The sequence below is a fragment of the Anas platyrhynchos genome, chromosome 20 (genome assembly GCF_047663525.1).
Source record: "Anas platyrhynchos isolate ZD024472 breed Pekin duck chromosome 20, IASCAAS_PekinDuck_T2T, whole genome shotgun sequence".
NCBI lineage: Eukaryota > Metazoa > Chordata > Aves > Anseriformes > Anatidae > Anas > Anas platyrhynchos.
The window spans coordinates 4,555,767-4,573,878 of record NC_092606.1 but is presented as its reverse complement, the minus strand read 5'-3'; the positions used below and the strand labels follow the sequence as shown (position 1 = coordinate 4,573,878).

Sequence of the window (18,112 nt, the reverse complement as noted above, 5' to 3'; positions counted from 1 at the left end):
TGATAAAATTGGGGGAAATTAAACTCCTCTTTCTTCACTCGGCCACAGGCAACGCCGCCAGGGGACCGGTGCCCCCCCCCTCCCCCTCAGCCCGCCGCGAAGGGCGCCTCAGGGCGGCGCGGGCCGGCCGCTCCCCGATCGGCACTTTCGCCACTCGCCAAAAAAAAAAAAACAAAAAACAGCCGCCCCCGTTCCTTCTTGGTCCGTTTCCCGTTTCTCCACAGGAGCGGGGCCGGGTCTCGGCACGGCGCTGAGGCGCCGGGGTGGGCCGGGAGGGACTGGGGGGGGGCTTTGAGCCGTGAGGAATCTGCGGCACCCGAACGGCGGCGGCGGCTGTGACGGGAGCGCGGCCCAAGATGGCGGCGGCCGGCAGGCAGTGAGTGCGGGCGGGCCAAGGGGGGCTCAGGGGGTCGCAGGGGGCCGGGGCGAGCCCCGCACAGCCCCCGGGGGGGTTCCCTCGACCCTACCGCGGGGCAGCTCCCGCAGCCCTGCCCTGCCGGCCTGAGCCGGAGCGCGGGCAGCTCCGTGAGGCGATGTTTGTGGCACCGCGCGCTGTGGAGAGCCCTGTGGGGGGCTCAGGGGAAGGGTGAGGGGAGAGGCGGGCCTGGGTTAGGGGCTCAAGCCTTGACACGACTGCAGGGGGTGTTTCTGAGCGTAAAAATGCGCCCTGTTCGCACCAGGGCCTGAAATGTGCAGTTAGGTGGTGTCTGGGTGATGTGAGTGGGCTGCAGGCCGCGGCCCCTGCTGCTGCTGCCTCAGGGGGTGGGCTGCGGGTTGGTGCCACACGGGGTGGGTTCACGGCCACAGAACAGCTCGTGTGGGGGGAAACCTGCAGCTTGGGCAACAGGGGCTGTTTACTACTCTGAGCAGGGGAAAAACAAAGCATCACATAGGGAACTCAGGGCTGGAGGGGTTTGTGGCATGATTTAGGAAGGTAATTTTAGTCAGAAGCATGGGAAAAGACAACCACAGCCATGGGAGAAGCTGGCAGGTGTGTGGCGATGCTGAGCGCGCTGCTGGAAATCCTGCTCAGATCTGTATTCAAAACGTTACACTGATGCTGACCTTTGTTTCTAAAATTGTGAGGAGTAGGTTTCTGATTTGTAACCTCTGTGTTTTGCAGCAAATATGTTAAAGGTAACTTTTAATGTTTTTCCCTAGGTATGGGCTCATTATGCCCAAGAAAATGCAGCAGAAGAGTCTCGTTTCCAGCAAACTCTCCGTGTTCGCAGATGACTCTGATGAAGAGGTCAGTTCAACAATTTTCTTCCCATTTTCTGCAAACAATTTGTTTACAACCATAGTGCCTGCATCAGCATCTAGCAGCAGTATTATGATATTTATTATCACTTGGAATTTGGGTGTGAAATGTGATCTGTTTTCTTTAGTGCAACTTAAAGGTAAGTGATTACTTCACTGTTAATTTCTGACAACTCTTCCAAAAGTTCGTCAAATTTATATTTGCAAGAGTTAACAGCAACTAGCTCATAGGTTTGTTGGTTACCTAGGTGATTATGTCTACAAACGGAACAGCCAGGAGCAAGCAACAGTCGTTTCTCAAATATTAACAGCTGTTAAGTGTGTTGTATCCTTTAGATTATTCCACGCAGCTTCAATATAATTGATTTATTGTTGGTACTCACTTTAAACAAAAGCAAAGCTGTACAAACTAAAAGTTTTAAAGAAAAAAAAGGCAACGAAACACACAATCCCTGCAGTAACATATGTACAGCTTTTCAGTGACCGCAGAGTTTATTGATATTCTGTGATGTATGGCAATATTGCATGATGTTGATAGTGTTATTTTATATAGTTATCTTTATTTTTTTAAGCCTTACCTTAAAAATATTAGCTTTCTACCTGATCCAGTAGATGGTGCTGTCCACAATAAAAATTACACTTCTGGATGTACTGCTCTACACATGGGGCCATCCAAGAACTGGCTCGGAGTGTATGCTGGTTTGAACACTTACAGATATTCAGCTTCTTAAACAGAATTTTTGAAGATTTTAGAGCCAGTAGTTTCATAGCTTACAGGAAAAGGATAGAATTGTGGAGAGGAGCTCCCTACACAGATGAGAGATACAGTTACAATTTCTTTCTCTGTTTCTGGAGATAAAGTTACAATTTGCTGGGTAATATCAAGCAGCAATTACCCGTGATTATTGAATCATTTGCATAGTGTAATCATAATACAGGAATATTAACCTTTTTTTCCTCCAAAACCCAGAAAATGCTCTTTCTATTGTGTAGTTGAAAAACCAATGCTAATAAAGCATCAAATAACCTTTGTTGGTCTCTGACTCCTAGTATCAAAACATTTTTAATGAACTAGAAGTTGTTATTTTTTGTCATATTTCTATGACAAATTGAGCAATTCCCAACCTTTGTGAGAGGTTGCATCCAGAAAGTCGCTGCTGCAGATGTCTGAGTTCCCTTTACAAAGTGCGTGAGAGGACTGAGGGGTTTCTTAGTAATATCCACTCAACCCCAGACATGAAACTGCAGCTTATAGGAAGCACAGAGGGCAGGAACATGTCTGAAATCCCCTTCCTTTCCTCATTTAGCTGCTCTCCTCGGTACTACGAGGAGGTGTGTCCCTCCAACAGCTCACAGCTGACAGCAGGGCTCTAAAGAGAGGCTTTCCTTCAAACACAGCTGGTGAATGTGATGGGGATCCACTATCCTCAGTGCCAGGAGCACTTTCCCTTTCTGTGGCAGTATGGGGTTTGGTATCCTTCTCTGCATCAAGGGACTGTCCCCACATTTTCCAGATCCCAAGAACTGAATTAATCTGTTGTCATTAAACATTAAATGGTAGGACTGGGAACCCTCAGTGGGTGAGGCGTGACTTGCATGTTTTCTATTTCTGAATTTTCTCTTTTTAATATCTCAACACGAAAGTAAAATAATGCTAATAATAATATTGGTAATAATAACAATGTGTGTTGGTGTCAGCTAACTTGTAGCTTAACAGATCAAGTATCGTTCCTTTCCGAAGAGCTGACATTCGCTACCAGGCTGCTCTACAGACTATTTAAAGTTGTCATGCACATCAGTATGGTACATACCCAGCAAAAAGTAATAATCTCATAACTGCCTTTATCAAAAAGGATCATTTTTTAAAAAGCAAAATTACTTTATTAGTTCAATAATAATTCCAGAGCTTTTCGAGATAAGGAGCAGCATTTGGGAGGGGTTTCATTTCCTGTCTGCTGCCTTATCAGTCAGAACTACATCTCAAATGTCTGGAGATTATGTATTTTTAACTGAACTCTAATAAAGTTTGTGCTGGGAAATCTGCACACCTGACTTGGTCTGTGATTATATATTAGATACCAAACTTTCAGTCCCTTCTTTTTTTTTTAAAATGCTACTATGCATATTTCATTAAGATTTTGCCTGTACCCTTGCTGAAGGAATTCAAAATGTGATCATTTTTACTGTGACTAAGTACGTTAGTGGATGTTAGTCGCTGATGAAGATGTTCTTTGGGTTAGTTCACAACAAGAACACCTTGGATAGAAATTTTACTTAAATTTTCCCAGTGTTGAGTGGCAAAAAGAAAAACCAGGTGATTACAGTTATTTCTACACAGCATAGTCTTGAATTATTTGCCTTCAAAATGAGGAACTGTTACTGTTTTTAAAAACTGGAGGGAAGGTTATCCCTAGGAAAACCTGTTATAGAGAACAGACGTTACATCAGCAAACTATGAGATGTCAGAATTAAGCTTCTATTCTGGCGTACCGTTACTTGCTGTATATCCATTTTCTCCCAAAATATTATCCCAAAATATTCATGCACTGTGCTTTCAGAGGTGGCTTGTCAGTGTTCCCAGCGCACTGTTCTGTGTTCTGTTTCGTATTTGGGATTTAGTGGAAAGTATCGCTGTGTAAATGGAGGCTCATTTTGCAGCATGTACATGTAGACTCAAATTTTTATTTTTGCTTACAGTTCCTTTCAAAAAGGACACTGTGACTGATAAAAAGAGTGGAGAATTCAGTAGAGTAACAATAAGGACTGGAGTTTATGCAGCAGTCTGCATGCAGGATAAGACTAAACAGACTGAGGGGCTCTTAGCTCACTGACAGAAAGGAAGTGGAGAGGAATAGTTCCCAAGGAAGCATGTAAAATCAAAAATGATTCAGAGAAAGTAAAGTGATTTTGGTATTTCTCATAACATGAGCAGTAGGGGATCTAAAGGAATGACCAAGTAGCAGGTTTCATCTAAACACAAGGAAGTTGTTTTTCTCCACACAATGTCTAATTAAGTTGTGGAACTCGCTGCCACAGGATATTGTGGCATGGCCAAAGCTATAAATGGGTTCAGGAATGGATTCGTCAAATCAGGGGATGCTGCTGGTGTCAAACAATGGTCCAGGTGCATCCTCCATCTCAGGAAGCCCCAAGACTCCTAGTTGCTGGAAGCTGGGTGGGTATGCCAAGGAAAGCTAGTTCTGTATGGGAGTTATTTTACGCATTCTGTCTCGTCGCCTTGTACCAGTCACCATGGCTTGTACAGTGTATGATTTGAGGTGAATCTGTTGTCTGAGTTCTTTCCTTTTTCATTGCCAAGGTGAGATGGGAGGAAGCAGAAACTACAGAGAGAAAGGGAAGAGCTGCAGATGAGACCTGAGATGTGGGAAGACAGGGATGTTCTGGTGGGAGGGCAGAGAAAACATGTGGAACCCCCCTTTTTAGGTGCTGGATTTTTGAACTTTGAATTGTGCTTTTTGTATAAAGCTGCAAATGGTTTGCAGTGCTCTGTTAGAATTTGAACTCACCTGAGATGAGCTAAAAACATTGGTCTGTAGCTTCGATGTGTGACAGTGAGAAGTGTTCATAGATTGAGGCCATTTCTTTAACTGTTTTGTGTGCTTGTGTTTGTTTTTTTTTAACCTTTTTGTTTGCATCTAAGCTTTCTTCCATGGCCTTGTAGAGCTGGTAAACTGTAGAGTCTCATTTTTAAGTTTCTTTATTATTATTATTTTAAGTTTATTTATCTTTTTATTTGGGTTCTACGCAAATCAAAGGATAGGGTTAAACCATCTTTTCCTTCTAGAAAATATTAAACTACAGGCTTTGTGCTTCTGAAGAATAGCTTGACTTCAGGGAAAGAGAAGGTAGGAGACAGATTGCTGAGCTTCTGGGGCCTTTAATAAATGGGCAGTTGATAAGTAAAAACAATACAAAAGAACAGGAAGTTCTCATCTATCAGAGCTCATAGCACAACAGGAAATTGTCAACCATAAACCATTAGGGAAGGTGTTTGTTTTCTATAAACCTGCCGCTGTTCTAGGCAAACATATCACAGGTGGACTTCTTTACAATTACATGTACAATAATGAGGATTATATATTACTTTTGTGTTTGTGTAATCTTTGTAGATCAACACATTCATTTCATGTAGGCTGACAAGGAAAACTCTCTGAGCAGGGTCTGAAATATTTCAGTGGAATAAAGCTCACTTTGTCACTAGGGCCGTGGGGTCTGTGCTGTCTGTTACCGAGCCTTTGCTTTCTGCCGTAACACAGAGGAAGCTCCTTGGTGTTCAGGCACCTTTTACAGAACATTAGCTCTGCAATCCTGAGAGCTAGGGGGAAATACTGATGGCTGAAGCCAGGAGTCTTGTTGGGTGATACAACCAAATAATCCACTAACCCGAATTCAGCGGATGCTGTCAGGGGGTACCATACCTACTTCTCCCAGCACTGTCAGTGTTGCCTTAGCACCCTTTTTTCCTCTTGCTGAGCTTGGAATTGCTCGGTACTGCTTGGACATAGTAAATTTCTGGATATTTTTTTTAGACAGGACTACACAGAAGCTTGCAGATCTTGTTACCATTTGTGCTTTGCCTAGCAGAAAAAAAAACATGTAGAGGTGATCCCTCTATGTACCTGTTAGTTAGACCCCCACTATCAATCCTAACCACACAACATAGGTGGCAGAGGGCCCAAAACCACTCTCTTCCTTTGTTTTTTTTGTGAAATTTGGCATCTGAGTAAAGGACAGACAGCTGAGAGTTTGTGATTCCAATTTTCTTCTGCCCAAAGAAGGCATAATTGAGGGACTGCTCAGCACAGGGGTAGCTGTGGATCACACGGAGTGTTGCCCACTTGACAAATCAAGCAGGTAGGGTGTTTGAGGGGGTGATAATGGGAATAAAGAGATAGAGGGCACAAAGTCACATAAAATGAGAGTCCATTAATTCTGCTGCTTATGGCACAACTTGTTCTGTTTCTGAAATTAAGCAATGACAAAGATTTGAACTGTTTACAGTCTGTCATGTAGAAAATTATGGAAAAGCACTTGGGCGTCTTTCCTTGTTGACCCATCTGTTAAAACTTCAATAACGTAAGAAAAAGAGGTCATGACACGTTATTACTTGTAAGCATCAGATGAAATTCAGAGCCCTCTTGATACGGGAATCTGTTTGGGTTTGCCTTGTGCTAGTTTTGTTTGATTTCAGAAGATCCTAGTCGCTGTTTCAGGCTCCCTGCTAGTTGGTTTTCAGCTTAATTTTATTAAGAGCTGATTACACAGTCTCTTCTCCTTTTAGAAAGAGAGAGAGTGTGTTCCAAGGTGGTGGGGCTCTGGGACAGGCTGCCCAGAGAAGCTGTGGATGCCCCAGCCCTGGGACAGGTTGGATGGGGCTTTGGGCAGCCAAAAGTGGGAGGTGGCAGGGGCTTGGGACTGGGTGGGCTTTGAGGTCCCTTCCACCCCAAACCGTCCTGTGATTCTGTGAATCCACGTACTAGTCAAAGTCACAAAGCTTGGGAAGCTGCCAAAACGCAAGAGGATTTTTTCCTTCCTATTTCTGCTTTTTAAGATGAAGCGATACCTAATTACATAAACAAGGATAGGAGTCCTGACATTTATAGAACGTCTGTTTAATAAACAGTCTTATCTCTTGGTTCAGAAAAGAAGGATATGCAGTCTAGTTCAACACTAATTAAAAGACAAAACTAAATAAAACTCAGTTCTGTTTTTTGTTTGTTCGTTTCTGTTATTTGTTTTTAGAAAGTATGCTGATTAGGGAATGTTTTCAGTAGTGGATACGTGTTTTTCTTGGGGAAGATTAGTATTGCTGCTTTCTAGCTTACTTATCTTGAAATATTATCCATTAATGCCTGAAGTACATGCTGCTCAAAACAGCAACATTCTTGTTTTTAAAAAATACAGAATTAACGATACTGATCAAACTTGAAATATTGCCAAATCCTTTCGGATATTTCTATGAATGCAGTTCTCCTGTGGGGTTGTCACTAAGAATGTCTGCTCGGCACAGTCACTTCTCTGTTGAAATTTACACACGGGAAGCAATATGTATACTCTGAACAATGCCTGTTTCACAGAGTATTAGAAATATAATTCAAAAATTATTGAGAATATTTATCCTTCTGTATTCTTAAGTACAGTTTGCAAGAGCATTAAAATGGTTTTGATACATAAATTGGTAGGAGGATATAATTCCAGTTTTTGTTGATTTGGGGTGGTCTGTGTTTTCCTTTTTTTTTTTTCTTAGCAACAATGGAAAGAAGTTCAGTGTTTGTAAGAGTGCACAGGTGTATCACAAGCATTATCTCTTAGGAATCTGCTTTGGTTTTTGCCTTAGATACCCTTTCTTGGGTGTTTTGACTCCTGATGTGCTAGCTTCGTAAACCAGTAGACTGACGCTGCAGTGGAGGGACATGGCTTTTCTATGAGTTTTTTGGCAGTGGTTGGAAAAAGGCATTGGGACAAAACAATTTCCACAGATCTCACGTCTCTGAGCATTTCTTGAGCAGAGACTGCTTGGTTAGTGAAATAGCAGGAAATTATTTGTAGCTTTTGAGGTACGCTGTCTGTAAAATCATGTTCTTAAACTCATCATCATTTTTATAAAAGACATATACATATGTTGAGGTAGGGCAGTATTTTGCTCATGGAAAAGGCTGATTCATTGTATGCTTATGAATAAACTTTTAGCTTTTCTTGCTTATGGAAAAATGCTGATGGAGTGAGAGACTGCCTAATGTAAGGAGACTGTTTAGATAACTGTTCATTAAAATGGCAGAAAAATAATGTGAGCTGCATCAATGTAGTTCATTTTATTTCTGCAATGTTTTTTTCTTACAGCCATCCGTTGGTGAAAGTCTTCAGAAAGAAGCATTGAAAAAACAAGTGATGAAACAGGTAAGGTGCAGTGGAGACTTTTCATGCCCATGGCAAATTTGGAAATGACTGCATTTACTATCTGCAGAGATATGGTAGTTTTACCTGGTTTTGGTTGTTTGTCTTCAGGCCAGCAGCCAGTTCAGCACAGATTCAGTCACACACGTTTTCTTCACTGGCAAAGGTGCCAGAAATTCCAGCTAAGAATAAGAAATTCTTGCTCCTGTCCTTTTACTCTTGCACCTTTGTGTTGGAATAGTGGCTTGTGAACCCATGCTGCTACTGAGACCTGTGAAACAAGCAGCCTGACAGTGCAGACCTAAAAGCAGGGCTGTGGACAGAGGAGTAAATGGGACACAGGGAAGACAAAAAAACAACCAAAAAAAAAACCAAAAAAAAAACCCTCGATGGAGTGAGTGAAGCTGAGGAGCTTTCTAATCTGGCTTTGCCAGTGACATCAGTGTATATGGGTGTGCATTTTAATCTGTTTTTTGCTGTATTGATAAAATGTGTTCCCTTCCTAAACTTCCTCCATAAATTGTTTGCCAGTGTGTTAGGTTTTTTTCAGTTCTTTATGTGGTAATGTATCCCAAAATGCACTGCCGTATATCCTGCTGATTCCGCACATCCTGCAGGCAGTGCGCTTCCCAATTTTTCTGAAGCATACTTGAAAAGACAAAGGAAGTGAGAAAGTCCTTTACTAGTTTTTGGCCTCCTGTCTTGACTGAATGAAAATATAACTCAAATTATATGGTTTGTATTTAAGTGCGATTAGAATCATGGAATCAAATAGAATGTGATTCTATTTTTTACTGCAGTTACAGAATGAAATTTACTATCCTAATTCTAGGCTTCCACACAGATGTCTTTCAAAGATAAGACTCGTTGTAATCAAGATGGTTTTTTTGTTACTCTGGTCAACAGATTAAGGATGTTATAAAATGTTTTTTTTAAACCTTACCAGTAGGGAAATGCTCATGATTATTTTCCAGAAGCATAATAATTGGAATCTAAAGTGTTCTAAATATGGAAAGATAAAATTGTAACCAATTACATTTCCCATTTTATTAAATAATTGCAGAAACATAATTGTGTATTTTCAGAGTTAGAGTTACCCTTTAAAAAATTCCTCGTGGTTTTATAATTTCATGCATTGCTCTTCGCAGCATAAAATTTTTTTAAACATGAAATTCTCAGCGCCTTTCCTCCAGCAAAGATTTTCTTTCGGTTTTGTGGGCAAGATCGTTCTTTTTTTAGGTTCTTGCTATAACCAGAGTAGCTGTAGAACTGCCTAATGAGCGGTCTATGGCTGAGGTTTAACACAGAGCTGGTCATAACTTGAAACAGTAAAAAATTAAGTTTAATCAATACAAAGCAAAGCTTGTATTATGGCATAAAATGCATTTATGTTTTTAGTTTCTCAAATTGTTTTATTTGTAGAATGTAATGTTACAAAGTGTTGTTGTTGTTGTTGTTTTTTAATATTTAAATATATGCCAACAGTGGGCCTGTGACTGTAATTGAGGAGTAAGTTATACAGAAGAAACATGAGTTTTACTTTTAAAAAAAGCTATGGAAGACATAGTTAGAAGGAAAAAGATATTTATGCATCATTCATTTAACATATTTGTGATTCATTCCTTTATCTTCTGTTTTGTTTTGTTTTAGACTAAATTGGAAATTCAGAAAGCTTTGTCAGAAGATGCTACAGTGTATGAGTATGACAGTATTTATGATGAAATGCAGCAGAAGAAGAAAGAAAATAATGCCAGAATGTTATCAGGAAACGATGACAAAAAGGTCGATACTTGAAAATGTATGCTGTCTGTCTTATCTCTGTGTGCTTGGAATAACTACAGTCGCTTAACTTCTAAGCTTTGCCAAATTCATTCTCTAATTTTGTTACCTAAGCTAGTAATTTGCAACAATTTTGGTAGAACTACTGGTTCATCAGATACTTCAGAGTACTCAGGAGAGCAGCAGACTGCAAGTTTCCCACCCAACTTAGGATGTCTAGCATATCTTTCTCTATTTCTTAAGAGACTGTTATGGTGGGATAATAGGGTTAGAGGCAATGGGCCCTGCAGCAGTATGACTTCTGGCAATAAAGGACGATGAACATAAATTGTCCCTTCTTGCTCACTGGTGTGCTCACAGGAAACCTGTCAGAAGACTAAAGTAATTACCTTTCGCTGGTGAAATATGAGCCAGTTTTCACAGCCCAATGCCTAATTTCAAAGCATTGCAGAATTATCCTGACAAGTGATATTTTTGTTTTTACTTATTCTGTTTTGTTTGAAAGGGCTTGTCAGGTTATGGGGATATAAAAGAAAGTTTTCTACTCCCTTACATAAGTAGAAAGGCAAGACTTTACAAGACAGAAGACAGGGTTGAGAAGTCAAAAAAAAAAAAAAAAAGATTTAGTTTCACTCAGACAAAAAGTCATCGTAGTCTGTCGGGCTGAATGTTTTCGTTGAATACAGCAACCTGTGATGTTATTGGGAAGCATACCACAGTAGTGACCTAAAAGAGGATGATAGTTTAAAACTGCTGTTGGTGTGAGAATGTTATACTAACTTCTGTCATTTTTTATCCCATTACAAACTTAATCAACATCAGGCCCAGTTTGTGTTTTCTTAGCCACCTTAATTATCTCTCAGCATTAAACTTTTTTTTTTCCCTCCTATTTTAGCCCAGATACATCCACAATATCCTCAAAGCAGCAGAGATTAGAAAGAAGGAACAAGAAAAAAGAATGGAAAGAAAAATTCAGAAAGAGCGTGAAATGGAAGGAGAAGAATTTGCTCACAAAGAGGCTTTTGTGACTTCGGCCTATAAGAAGAAGCTGCAAGAGAGGGCTGAGGAGGAGGAAAGAGAAAAAAGACAGGCAGCTCTGGAGGGTGAGATTAACACTAAACCAGTATAATTGTTCTTAAAAAGAAGTATGCCTTGTACAAGATTTACAGCATTGTCATCTGGTCTTTCTGTAAGGCTTGATATAGTTTAAGTATAAAAAAGGAGCAGATAACACACACTGAATCAGATCCCGCTTTCCATCTGTTATTTTCCCTTGTGCAGGTCATTGAGAGCAGAAGCTCCTCCATTTGTGTGTCAGTACTATTTGGCCTTTAATTTTTGAGGAGGTTTCTCTTACTGAATTAAGACTTGTAAGCCTGGAGTACAATTACGCTTGCGCTCCCTAACCAGATATTCTGTAGTGTCACAGAAATAGGCTTAAAAATTAGAACTATAAATAGATGTTAGAATAACAAACAAAGCATGTTTGATCACTATGTAATCTCCTGCATTTTCAGCATCTTGAATAAGGTAATTCTGGTCTAGTTGACCTCTGTACCAGCCTTCTTAAAGAGTGGCCTGCTATGAGGTCAGATCAGCTTGCTCAGAGCTTTTTGCACTCCAGGCTTGAAAACCTCCAGGTTTGCAATCCAGCGATTGCACTCTTGGTGTCTTTACCAATTGTGAATTATTATGTCTGATGAATATTTATGACACACTAAATCCAACCTTGCTTTTTTTTTTTTTTTTTTCCCCTTAGCATACTTGGATGTGACCAAACAGAAGGATCTCAGTGGATTTTACAGACATCTTTTAAACCAGACAGTAGGGGAAGAAGAGATGCCGAAATGCAGCTTCCGTGAAGCCAGGTACGATGCAATTCCAGAAAGCTTTCACATATAAAACAGCTTCTGGCTGGTTGTGGTTCCAGACTTACTGGAATACAGCGAGAAATAGGGAATAGTATATCACACAGGTAGGGGTAACTTGATTATTTCATACATACAGCTAGTTAACAAAATTATTTGGAAAATGTCCAGTGATCATCAATGATCTAGACTATAAGACAGCAACAAGAAGGACAGGTTAAAAAGTGGTTAAAAAGTGTCAGAGGACAGTCATACTTGTAACAGTACTTTATATTATTCTACCTGTATTTACTTTGGTTTACATAGTATTTTGCAATCTGCATTAAGTTACATATTCTGAATCACAAAGGAGGCAAAAGGTAAAATAAAATAATGGGCACATAGAGGTAAGTCATAGGAAATGTTTATAGGAATTTCTTGAAAAAAATGTCGAACTCTAATACTATACTTATTGTACTAGATTATGTGTTTGGTATAAAGATGTGCCACCTATTGGAATTAATAGGAAAAGGTAGTGTAAAAGAAATAGGAAGTAAGAAATACCAACTGGAAGAAAAGCAGAACAGCTTCCTGAATTTAAGCAAAAAAGTGTGTAATTTGAGGCCACAGTTTCGTCATTTCAGTCTTAAAGTATTAGTATACACATATGTTTGGAAAAACATCCTGTCCCTGGCTTCCACCAGTGAGAAAGACCTGCTTGATTTCAGTGGCTTACAAAGATTGCTACTGAGGTGGTTAAATGAATTTTGCTTTTTATGGTTTCTTCTTTTTTTTATTGATGCAATCTTTGTTATTCTCTTGAATCTGTGTAAAACAGTAGCAATAGCGTTTGTAGTGTAAGTAACAGCCTACGTAGTTTGCTGTTTGCTTTAATAGGTCTTTCAAAGCCTCTTCAGTAAAATGTGGTTTTCTACTGTGTAGAGATATCTGAAATGGTGGTTTCTTAATCTTGCATATTAAGGAAGTGTTTCTTTTGCAAGTTGTATATAAAATTAATTTGTGGGAAAGCAAATAGTACGTTAGATGGTGCTTCCAGAAAGCCTTTTGTGTGAGCTCCAGCTTATATTTTAATCTTTCTTAGGGTGGTACTGTAGGATACAGAGAGAACACAGCTTGACTTTCAGATCTCAGAATTTGCATTACATTCTTTCTAGTTAATTGGGTTAATAAAGTAGATTATTGGATTTCCCAACTTAATGTTTTAGTCGTTGTTCTAAGACTTTAAAGCATGCATCAGACATTCAATCTATCTGGATGGTCTGCTGATTCATAAGAATTTACCACAGCCTGTAACTGCAGCCGTATGATTAGGAAGAGGAGACACATGGCTTGTGTGTGATTAAACATGCATTTCCATCAGTCAGAAAAGAATGACGAAGCATAACTTTTTCTGCCCAGTTCCCAAATTTGTCCTTCATGGATTGTCTTTTTTGTTTGAGAATCTATGAGCTGTTAAGAAGTGTTACTTAGTCACAAGAATCAGAACTTCAGAAATATTGCAGTAAAAATCTACTACTTCTAATGGAAGCAACGTTCCTACTTCTGTGAACAAAATCACACAACATGCTTCTTCTTCGGACAATTATTTGACGTGAATAGAAGAGTAAGTGCATAGGAAAAAATGTGTAGCTTGCCAGAAAGCTTATACAAGAACTCAAATCTCTTTTCTGTTCTTTAGAAGGAGACTGCAGATACTTAACCATACTCATTCTTTTAGATAAATTCATCAGCTTTCATTCACCAGTGAACCACATGTAGATTTTTAACAGAAATCATTTATGCTGGATTCCTGGAACCTGAGCTACAGATAGATTTGCTTTCTTAGACGTCTCAGCAGCATCTTTTGTTTACAGTCTTGCTTAAGCCCTGACCAGAAGTCACGCTGTAGAAAAGTCTGAGATTTCAGGCTGTGTAACGTTTTTTCTCTTTTTTAACATAAAAATGTAGGATAAAGGAAGAAAAAACTAACACTAGTTATGAAGAATCCGACCAAAGGAACAAAGGCCCACACGAAAGGCAAAGGCTCAAGCCCCCTGCTAAGGAAGAGGATAATCCAGATGCTGATACCGACATAGGAAGTGATAGTAACGATGATGATAAGAGAAACAAGACTAGTAAAGTAAATTTGAAAAAGAAGAAAATGAGAGACAGCTTTGTGAGCAGTGAAGAGGAGGCTAAACATCACAAGCACCAGAGGCATTCCAGGTCACCAAGTTCATCCAGTGTGGATGAAGAGCTGCGCACAAAAGCCCAGACAAATCATCAGACAAAGAGGGGAGAGAGCAGATCAGACAGAAGGGGAAGTGATGAACAATACAGGGAAAAAGATTACGAGAGAAGTAGGACCCATGAAAAGGATCACCATAGGGAAAAGGAAGAGCGGCATAGACATGGGGATCATGCTACTAAAGATAATTACAGAAGGAGAGAAGAACAAGATGATAAACAAAGGGGGAAGGAAAGAAAAGAGAGGGAGGGACATGGAAGAGAATGGAGGAAGGCAAAAGAGAGAGAGGAGAAGTGTTCAGAAAAGGAACGAGAAAAAGAAAGAATAAGAAGTGGTAAAGATAGGTCCAGCGATAGAGAGAAGGAGAGAGGAGAGAAATGCAGAGAGAAGGAAGATCATGTAAAGGAGAGGAGAGAGAAACATGGTAGTGATGAAAAACACAGAGACAGGAGGGAAAACAGCCCTGCATCTTTAGAAAAAGATGGAGAGAGAGATTTAGAAATGGAGAGGAAGGGAAAAGAGAGAGAGGTGGATGAGAAGAGGAGCTCCAGCTCTAGAAATTTGTCTGAGCAGAAACGTAAAGCTGGAGAAGAAGGGGAGAAAGAGGAGAAAGAACAAACACACAAAGCATCCGAGAGCATGAGCAAATTTGCCAAACGGAGCAATGAAGAGACAGTCATGTCAGCAAGGGACCGCTACTTGGCAAGGCAAATGGCACGTGTCAGTGCCAAAACTTACATTGAGAAAGAAGAAGATTAATGCCGCTGCAGTGGACAAAACCACTTGGTCTCTCAACCAAGAGGAAAATCCACTGCTGCATGGACTCTTGTACAGAAGTAAAAGTGTACCTTAGCTATTTATTCTTGGCTTTCATTTAAAAATTTCTGTGCTCTATTAAAAACAAGAACATCTTTTGAAATGGATTAATGGATCGGTTGATAACATACCCTTAGTTTATCCAGTCAAAGTATTAAATTTGTCTGAATCAATCCACCCTTGCCTGCACCCTATCCTATCCCTGTTGTGTTTTATTTTTCATCTGAAGATTCTAGGAAGTTCTAGGAATGTTAAACAGCCTAAAGTGAGAATGCCTCCCCCAGGCAGCCCCTGCTCCTCTCACCAGCTCAAGCAGAATGAGCTCTTTAAGCTCTTAATGCTTTACGGCTCTCAGGCCTTACCAAGAATTATCAATGCCCAGAGATGCTCCTAAAAATAGGAAACATACCTGTAACTGAGGAAGAAATGCCAGCAAAACAACCCAAACAACAATCCAGGAGATGTCTGTATGTAGTGTGATGGTTGGGAAGCTAAATGCAAATTGACATACGCATTTTGTATATATATGTGTGGGCTTTGGTTTTAGGGACCTAATGTACAGAAATACTTAAATAAAGTGTAAGATATGTACTACATCTAATGTGCGGGTCTTTTTGAATGCTTGAGTTATTTTTTCCGGCAATAGCTTCATATTTTTTGTATGTGAAATAAGGTAAATGCATCCTTTTTCATGTATTGCAGTCACATTTGCTTGTTCTGCTGGAGGTAGTACTTTAGATTTGTCACTCTGTTTAGGGGTTCATAAGAAAGAAATAAAGTTCTCTCCAAACTATAACTTGGTAAGTAGGCTATCTGGCAATGGGCATTGATTTTAGAATATTTTTTCAACAGTTTTCACAATGGTCTCTTTCACTTATTTTTTCAGTAAATCTCACTTTTGTCTCATAATAAGGTGAACTGAAAATAAATGTTTTTATAAGTGCCACAAAGATGATTTTGAACACTTAGATAATCAAAGTCCTTTAAGGCGATCCTAGTTTCAGAACAAAGCCTATGACAATCAAATGTTTATATGGGAAATGATAACCCTTATTCCTGGCCAAGATTTTAAAATGTTATTCTTTTAAAATGATATTCTTTTTTCTCTCCAGATCCCTTTACATTATTTTCCAAAAAAAACTTTCTGATTTACTAATTCTTTTACTTCTGGGAATTTCTGTGGTGCTTTCTCAATTATGACTTCTGTAGCTCAGGTCTTGTGAGCTGATCGTTTGCTGCTAAGAGCGGGGAAACTTGAAATGTGTCATTTTAAGAAACTCATCGGGAAGGGCACGGTATGATTCACTTAACTGCAGTGGTTTGTAGTAGGAAGAACAGCTGAGTCATTTGTGTTTTTGTGTCCTAGTTTTAGTAAATGCTGCCAAAACTGTTGGGCTCCTTTTTGACATGTTATAAAATAACGTAGCTCAGAATAGAACCAATTGGAGTTCTGTTTGATCTGTATTTTCCCTTTTCCTTATGATGTGCTTATGTTTTCTTTGGTCGGGAAATATGCTAGGCTTATAAATAGGAAATACATAAGTAGAAATACTTGTGTTGGACTAATCCTCTTTCAAATTTTTTATTTATATTTTCCTAGATGAAGCTCTAAAAAAAAAAATGCTTTGGCATTTTATCTTTTTGTCCTTTTCTTTTGCTACCATTTTGTTTTTACCTTGTCTTCTTACGTAAATAAATTGAGTAGCTAAGCATTTATTCCAAGTGTGGATCAGTTTGGTTTTGATGTTCTGTCTAAACAAATGTCACGCACATTGTTTTTTCTGTTGGAATAGAATGAAAGCAGAATATTTAGCAGTGGAAAAGGTTCAGACAGCAAAGGAAATACTCTGCTTTTTGTCAAAGAGGCCTTAGTGGTGTAGTAAACTAGATTAATTTTTTCTTGGAATTCTTTTATCTTTGCTTTAAAAAGCTGGGAACTGCTGTGGGCCAGCTTGAAACTCCCCATAAGAGAGAGGCACAAGAGTCATCTACAGATGGATTATGAATATTAAATTTATTACAATAACAGTTTACAGTACAAGGCACATACTGATGACTTACACTCAGCTTGCAACACTTGTAACTAAACAGCCACATAAATTAATACAGATGCATCCATGTACAAGGTGGAGGGAATACCTAGTTCTGTACAGCTAAAGCTCCAGCCTAATTCTCTGTTTGAAAGGCAAATGCGTTCCTAATTTACCAGTTTCAGTAAGTCCCTTTTCACCGTTCATTATAGAGGGTGGGATGTACTGGTGTGGTAGATAAGCAGAAGGTGAGTTGAAGAATTTTGTTTGCCTCAGTTTGAATTGCAGTGCAGCCCGTTTGGTATCAAAACAACTATGTTTTAGACAAAAAGAGTGTTTTATGTATGGCTGCTTGTTGGGCTACCTGATAAATACTGGTTACTGCAAATGGTTTCAGGTGGATATGTAAAAAGAAGAAAGGCAGATCAGTGATAAATATAAATGAAATCAATTTCTCATTTTTTCAACTACTTGGCTAAACAGAGATACTAAGAAATTAATTTATCATAAGAAGATTTTGAAAACCTCAAACCAGCATGCCATCTAAAACAAAAAGAAGGGGAGCTGAAGTACCTTGCAAAATCAGCTTTTTTAGAATGAAAACACAGATGTTTTTTATCTTTACATTATTCAAAAAAATAAAAGCCTTTTCAGTCTACTTCTTGAGGGCTTCCTTACCCCCCCAGGATTATCCTGGTGAAAAGAGAATAGAGATGTAACATCACTAGTGATCTTCTGGACTGCCTTCTTCTGAAAATATTTTTTTCCTGTGACTACATGTCTGCTTTGCTTTTTCTATCTCTCTTCAAATATTTTTAAAAGCTTTCATCTCTCATGGTACAGCTGTAGACACAGTTCATTATTCTGTTTTTTTCAACTGACAAAATTCAAGCTGAGAGAACTTGCCCAGTTTTACACTGTGACTGTAACAGGAATCTATATTAAGATCGGGGCTTTTTGGCTGAGTTTTAATCCACTAGAAAAAAACTGGCATTTCTTGGGCAGTTTCCCAGCATTCTGTGCTAAATCCACCCAGAGAATAAATGGCTGTTGTATGTTAGTGTCTTAATACAAACTAAAGATGCATTTTTTGCCTTTCCAAATGCTGTTATAAAGGAATAACATGTCAGTAGTATTGGACACTAAATAGCAGTGATTTCTGCAGTTATTACCCTGCAAATTATTCCATTAGAAATAATGTTCCCAGTTTCAGTTTC

The 18,112-nt window shown here is 39.3% G+C and overlaps 1 protein-coding gene across 1 annotated transcript; it reads left to right on the top strand.

The window, feature by feature from the left end:
• Positions 1-233: 233 nt before the first annotated feature.
• On the top strand, positions 234-15,461 carry NSRP1 (nuclear speckle splicing regulatory protein 1). Its single transcript, XM_027472317.3, has 7 exons — positions 234-376; positions 1,162-1,249; positions 8,122-8,178; positions 9,826-9,957; positions 10,850-11,057; positions 11,714-11,822; positions 13,770-15,461. Exons 1-7 carry the CDS (start codon positions 357-359, stop codon positions 14,806-14,808), a joined length of 1,653 nt encoding a protein of 550 aa, XP_027328118.2. The 5' UTR covers positions 234-356; the 3' UTR covers positions 14,809-15,461.
• Positions 15,462-18,112: the final 2,651 nt, after the last annotated feature.

Excerpts from the sequence above, each read along its gene's own strand:
- NSRP1 (XM_027472317.3), top strand. The coding sequence starts at position 357 with ATGGCGGCGGCCGGCAGGCA. Across the intron at positions 377-1,161 it reads ATGGCGGCGGCCGGCAGGCA|GTATGGGCTCATTATGCCCA; the intron begins GTGAGTGCGGGC and ends GTTTTTCCCTAG. Across the intron at positions 11,058-11,713 it reads AAGACAGGCAGCTCTGGAGG|CATACTTGGATGTGACCAAA; the intron begins GTGAGATTAACA and ends TTTTCCCCTTAG.